This window comes from Pelodiscus sinensis, chromosome 9 (genome assembly GCF_049634645.1).
Source record: "Pelodiscus sinensis isolate JC-2024 chromosome 9, ASM4963464v1, whole genome shotgun sequence".
NCBI classification, from domain to species: domain Eukaryota; kingdom Metazoa; phylum Chordata; order Testudines; family Trionychidae; genus Pelodiscus; species Pelodiscus sinensis.
In genome coordinates, this window is record NC_134719.1 from 63,892,303 (window position 1) to 63,898,816 (window position 6,514).

The 6,514-nt window shown below is 57.5% G+C and overlaps 1 protein-coding gene across 3 annotated transcripts in view; it reads left to right on the top strand.

The window, feature by feature from the left end:
- LOC102445713 (flavin-containing monooxygenase 5) overlaps positions 1-2,762 on the top strand; it is a 61,103-nt gene extending 58,341 nt beyond the window's left edge. The window contains exons 11-12 of one of the 3 annotated variants that reach the window (XM_075937039.1): positions 1,998-2,238; positions 2,397-2,762. In XM_075937039.1, coding sequence (XP_075793154.1) covers positions 1,998-2,238; positions 2,397-2,441 — 286 coding nt within the window. In that variant the 3' untranslated portion in view covers positions 2,442-2,762. The remainder of the gene's footprint in view (positions 1-1,997; positions 2,239-2,396) is intronic. The other 2 variants (XM_075937041.1, XM_075937040.1) reach the window with 2 other exon arrangements.
- The last annotated feature ends 3,752 nt before the right edge of the window (positions 2,763-6,514 follow it).

The window sequence follows — 6,514 nt, forward strand, 5'->3', positions numbered from 1 at the left end:
AATGTGAGGATTAGCTGTTGTGTTCACTTCCTCTGGGGTATCTGGAATGGGCCACTGTTGGCAGACCGGACACTCAGATGGCCGGACCTTTGGTCTGACCCAGTATAGCCGTTTTTATGTTCTTATGTATTTTGGGTGCTGGATATGTCTGTGCTACAAAACGTGGGCTATGCCTCTGAGTGACACCCACAGGCAGTTTTAAAAGCACCGCCTAGCTGGTTTGATGAACTATCAGCTACATCAGTGGTTTTCAAACGAGGGTCACGGCTAGGAACCCGATGGACGCTGAAGTCTCTGTATATACGGGACAGCGTGACTATTTCGCCGCTCTCCTCTCGCTTGCTTGTTTGTTTATACTAACCTGATGGTTTGAGACAGCCTAGGACTAGCTAGCACCGTGGTATTTCGGGTGAGATCCAGGCCTTAGACCAGTGTTTCTTAAACTTTTTAAGACCGAGGGACACCAAACAATCATATTTTTTTTTTATGAGGAACACCAAGGGTTTTTTGTTGAGGGGGGGGAAAAAAAAGGTTGGGGGGAAAGTTAAGAAAAAAAAAGGTTGCCTGCCCCTTTAAGGGGGGCCATTTTGAATTCTGTTGTTCTCCGTGGCACACCTCCAACTGCCTTGCGGCACACTGGTATGCCACAGGACACAGTTTAAGAAACACTGACCTAGACTGACCTTGCAACATGTCGCCCCTTTTGGACTGAAATTATGCTCTCCCCTGGTAGAGCCAGACCAGAGCTGATCCATGCACATCCGAGCATACAGCCCAAACAGACGTGACAGGCAGCATGCAGGAAGGGAAACCGAGGCACAGAGCTGAGGTCACACAGCAGGCCAGAGGAAGCACCGAGTAGGACCCAGGCTTACTGGAGTCCCAGCCCTGCCCCTGGCCCACTCGCTCATAAGGCGCGTCACGTGGGGGGTGGGTTTAACGCGTTCTAGGCCAGCTCTTCGGCTGAGGCCAATTGGCATCAGGCCTGCACGGCCGGAGGCTTTACTGGAGCCCCTCCCCCCCCCCAGTCCCTTGCATGTTACCCCACAACGCTGCTTTTGCCGGGCCATAGCAGAGCCCTCTGCCCTAGAGGTCTGTGGGGCCTAAGAGCCAGTGACGGGCCATGGATCCTGCTGGTGTCAATCTTGGGGGGGGGGGGGTGGAGAAGGCTGTGTAAGGAGTGGGACAGAGGGCAGGCCACGGTAAATACCACACGTGGTTTGCATTGCAGGAGTGGGGGGGGGCGGGGGGAGATCCCACTTGAGTTTGTAACCGAATTCTTTACACCCCCGTGCTTCCCGGCTGCGGCCTCCTCCAGCAGGGGGACTGATTGGGACCCGGGATAAGGGATTCTTAAAAATCTGGCGCCAAGGGCGGATCCCAGCGCTTGTGTCCCGGCTTGGCCTATCTCGGGGTGCTCAGCGGGTTCCTGGACAATGGGGGAATGGGAGGGACTAGCCACAGGCAGGCCAGGCCAGGTCTGCAGGGCCGGGAAAGGACCGTAGGTGCGACCTAGCACCGAGGGTGGAATGAGGGGCACCTCTCCGCTGGGGCATATGGGCGGATGGAAGTGCACGTCCCACGTAGTCCCATGGAACGACGGCCCTTGTATCAGGCCTGATCCTTGTGCAGCAGGCTCCCCCACAGACGTGGGGAGGACAGGGGGCTGTTGTCCAAGGCTTCAGGCTTGGTACAGAGCCACGTCACCCCGGGAGGGGTCGGCTGAAGCCGTACAGAGGACGAGAGCACACACGTGGCCCCTGTAGGAGTCAGGAGGGAAATGGCCCCCTTCCGCAGTCCGTAGCGTGGAACCACTGCGGGACGCTGGCTTCCTAGGACGCACCAGCTTTTGGCCTCCGCCGGAGAAAGAACGTAGGACCGGATGTCCCAAATCCGAGTCCCTCGGTGTCTTCTATTGGAAAGGCTGCCCCACTCCTGGGCCTCGCTAGTCGGGACCAGCGTTCGTTCCTGTGCGGATCCTTTCTCTTGTCCTGCAGGTGTGTCGTTCTGACCTCAGCAAACACTGACGCCACCCGTGTGCTTGGCAGGGCCGGATCACCTTCACCGCAGGCGGCTCGGGCGCCGGAGATGGCTCTGAACAAGAGACACCCGTCTTCCCGGCACACGTTTCAAGTTTCCAGCGTTCATCTCCTGCAGCACGGACGCACACATGGAGAAAGGCCCTCCCAGAAAGCCAAGGCCCGTCGGTACAATGGAGCAAACTCATGCTGGGCATCGGTAGGTTGACCTCCGGGGATTGCTCGTTGCGATGCATTTCTCCGATGTGTGTTAGAATAACCCACTCGGAGCAACTCCAGCTCTTCTGGGCCTGTCCGCGTCTTGCTGTCTCGGGCCTTTCTGCTGATACGCTCTGTTTCCTACGCTTCTTTTCAAAGGAGGGCCAGGAGCAGACCATCCCCGCATGCAGATTTGAAACGTGATTTTTTTCCCCCCAGGGAGCGTCATTCCAATAATACCATTGCTCACCTTTCATCCGTCGGTTTCAAGCCACTTTACAAAGCAGATCAGCGTCTGATCCCCATTTCACAGGCGAGAAATTCACAAGACTCCCCTTTAAAGCCTTACAAACCACTGTTAGTTGGACGGGCTTCTGCCTCCTCCAATGGGTGGGGTGTTCGTGGACAACGGAAATAAAACTCGGGGATGGGCAATGCCGGAGCAGCTTTTGATCTATCCTGTCCATGATGTGCCCTTGGGATGGCATCCAGGCTAATAAACATTTGCCAGGCCTACCCGTAGCTAATCACACCACATGCTGTGACACACGGGCTGTGTCTACACTGGCATGAATTTCCGGAAATGCTTAAAACGGAATACTATTCCATTTTCAGTTTTTCCGGAAAAGGAGCGTCTACATTGGCAGGCTGCTTTTCCGGAAAAGCCCTTTTTCCGGAAAAGCGTCTGTGGCCAATGCAGACGCGCTTTTCCGGAAAAGAGCCCCGATCGCCATTTTCGCGATCGGGGCTTTTTTCCGGAAAAGACTACTGGGCTGTCTACACTGGCCCTTTTCCGGAACAGTATTCCGGAATAAGGACTTATGCCCGAGCGGGAGCAGAATAGTTTTTCTGGAATAGCGGCTGATTTTGTACAGTAGAGCGTCGTTGCTTTTCCGGAAATTCAAGGGCCAGTGTAGACAGCTCGCAGCTTATTCTGGAAAAGCGGCTGATTTTCCGGAATAAGTAGCCCAGTGTAGACACAGCCACGGGGTTTTTCCTGCTAAAAACTCTCTGAAGGGAACAAGACTAGACGTCCTGGCTTAATGCACCATATTTCCAACCCTTTTACAACTGTTTTGCCTCCCCTCTGTGTCCCTAACGAAAGGTTAACGGGTTTTTAATGGCATTGTTGGCGTGATGCGGAACAGGTGGAAATGTCTGTATTTCAAAACCTGAGGCTTGTTTCACTCTGATTTATGCTGGGCAGTGAGTTGCTTACGCTCAGAATTTTGGCCGATATTGACCATCGAAATTAACACGGCAAGCCTGACAGAGTCCAGGTGTGGGTAAGGCGCTGGTAGGAGAAGGAACGTTACGTTTTAACGACTGCTTACACTGGGGTGAGACGTGGGCTGTCTGTCTAGAACGTCGGTGATGAACTTTTTTGGACACACGGTTTTATAAGAAGCCAGCCCCACGCCGGGCACTGTGCAAAGTGAGCCTGAGATAAAGTTATGGAGAAACCCGCTTGCCAGGGGTCGAGTACGAGCTGAGTTAAAACGCAGGCCTGGGTCCCGAATTACTGGCATGAAATCGGGGGCAGGGAGGCTGCCGCGGTGCTGGCGCTGTTGCAACCGTTCTCTGACTCCTGCATGTCAAACGTGAACGTCGCGCGCACCCTTGGGGCCCGGTGCCAGAGCTGTGAGGGCCATGACCCCGGAGGTCGGCGCCCTCTTTGCTGAGTCGCTAAGATCACACACCGGGCTGTGGGAGCGGCAGCGTAGCGTTCTGGAACGGCGCGGGAGGGGGGCCGGGCCGCTGCCCCGCGGTTCTGGCTCGCCGCCGCCTCGGTACCTCGCTGTTTTTCACGGCTAGTCGAAAACCGTTTTTTGTGGGCATTTTTTTTAAAAGGCTGGGATGTCTCATTCCAAGCTCCCCAAGCAGCCTATGTGTTTCCCTGCCCATTGCCTGATGTGACTAGATCGGGATGGGCAATCATTTCTGCCCGGGGGCCACTTCAAAAATTTGTGAAGTCACCCCAGGCCACCCTGGAAGGGGCGGGGCCTAAACAGGAAGGGGCAGAGCTACCCCACCCCCAGACCACGATTGGTCTGGGGGTGGGGGAGCCCCTTTGCCCCCCCTTCCCACTAGACACCCATGCCCTAGAAGAGGCTTGGCATGCTCCCCCACCCCCAGGCCAATCAGAGCCTGGGGGCGGGCAAACACAGGAAACCTCCTCCCACCCTGCAAGGAGCACGTGATACTTTGAAGTGCCGCGGGCTCCTTGCAGGGGCGGGGCAGGGCAAAGGAAGCATCACCCAGCTCCCCCGCCCCCAGGCCCTGATTGGCCTGGGGTGGGGGAGGAGCATGTGAAGCCTCCTCCACTCTCCCCCCCGCCCTGCAAGTAGCCTGGCGGGGGCAGAGCAGAGAAGGGCTTTGGGCGCTCCCCTACCCCCAGGCCCTAATTGGCCTGGCGGCAGAGGAACAGCAGGGCCTCCAGGGGCCGGATCCAGCTGGACTAGATGGTAAACTCTTGGGCTGTCGCTCACTTTGGGTTTGTACAGCACCTAGCACACATGGGGCCCAGTCTGGGTTGGGTCCTCTACTAATAGCACAGCAGGGTCGTGTTGTTCCAGATGGCCGGCGAAGCTAGTTCCAAAGGCCGGATGACCCGGGTCCGCAGAGCCCCCCAGAAAGCAGGGTCCGGAGCTGCCGCTCCTCTTTGCCAGACCTAGTAGTGTAGAAGAAATGAGACAGCTGACTCAGGCTGACCATAGTGATGAAACAACCGGCTGCAAGGTCTCCTTTCTGAACTTCAGCCTGAATCAGCCAACGGACGCGGGGGATTAAAGCTTTTCAGGTCAAGAGTCAGCCTGCAAATAAGCTGAGTTGTTTGCTTAGCCGATGGCATTTGCAGGACTCTATGGAACGGGGCCAAACCAACGTGGTGCCCATTCGGACGGCCCCAAGCTTCTCCTGGGGCCAGCCGGCCACTGCAGCGCCTTAGTCCCTTTGGCTGCGAGGTTTGAGTCGACTTCCTTCCGTGTGCCATGTGGGATTTTCATCGTGGGCCGGAAAGTGGGGCTGGCAGGGCCCGCCCGAGCTGTGTCCTCGCATGCACAGAGGCTGCCGGCCAAGATCTTGTGTCCGGAATCCAAAAGCAATGTGTCCCTTTAATTGTAACCCCGCGACCACACCCCTTTGGAAACGGCCCATTTCGTCCGAGGCGCAGCAGGGCGGGGGTTGTATCATGGCATTTCAAACTGCTGGGTTACACAACATTCTGCTCTCTGCCACTGCCTGGCGGTATGACCTTGGGTAAATCACTTTGCTTCACTGTGCCTCAGTTTCCCCCCACTCTTTTTTTCTCAGGCTGTAAGTTTTGTGGGATAAGGACTGCCTGTGAGGAAGTGGGGGGGTTGGGGGGCTCAAAGGGGGGGGTGTTACATACAAGGGGGCACTCAGTGCCCAGCAGTTACTGGTTTAATATGACAAAGGCGGGGAGTTTGTTGTTTCAGAGAACAGCCCAGAGTTGGAGCCATGGTGTCTGGTACCCTGATGAGCCCAACCCTCCTTGGAGGACACAGCTAGTTCTGGCCAGATGACAGACAAGGGGCTGCAGAGAGGGACCCGGGCAACCAAGGGAGAACATTGGACAGAGGAGAAGAGGGGCCCCAGCGACTCTCTTACCTGAGGAGACAATGGACGAGGAGGGGCTGTTGCTGGGGGTGTTGGAGGCTCTGCTGGGGCCTGAGGGCAGAGCGGGCAGAGCGGCTAGCTCAGGGGAGACTAATGTGTGGGCTGAGGGCCCAGGAGACCCGTTGCTGTTCAGAGCTCAATACACCCTTCTGTTTGGTGCTGGCTGACAGCCGCTCTGGTCTAGAGAACGGGGGGCGCTGTTCCTCCTGGGAGTGGAGGCCCCAGGGGTCCAGAGGGAGGGGACCCCCCAAAGGGGCTCATGGCAGAGGCAGGCGGCTGGAGGCCCTGAGAGGCACCACCTGGAGGCGGAGGGGCGGACCCCCCAGATGAGAGTGGGCCCCCCGAGAGAGGGTCGCCGTACTGGAGTGGACTCCCTGAGAGAGGCTGTCTCACGGCCGCTGGAGGGGGGGGCTCCCCGAGAAGGGGCTGCCGCACTGGAGGGGGGGGGTCCGCCCAGGAGCCGAGGGCCAAGTGTGGGCACGACCTGTGAGCCGTGACGCTGCCTAACGGCGGCCATGTCGGTGCCGTGTGCCGCTGGCGGTGCATGTCAGGGAGACTTAGCTGCGGGCCGTGGTGAAAGCTGAAGTCTGTGGCCACGAGTGTCGGTGGCAGGGGGCGGCGAGGGGGCTCTGGGCCTC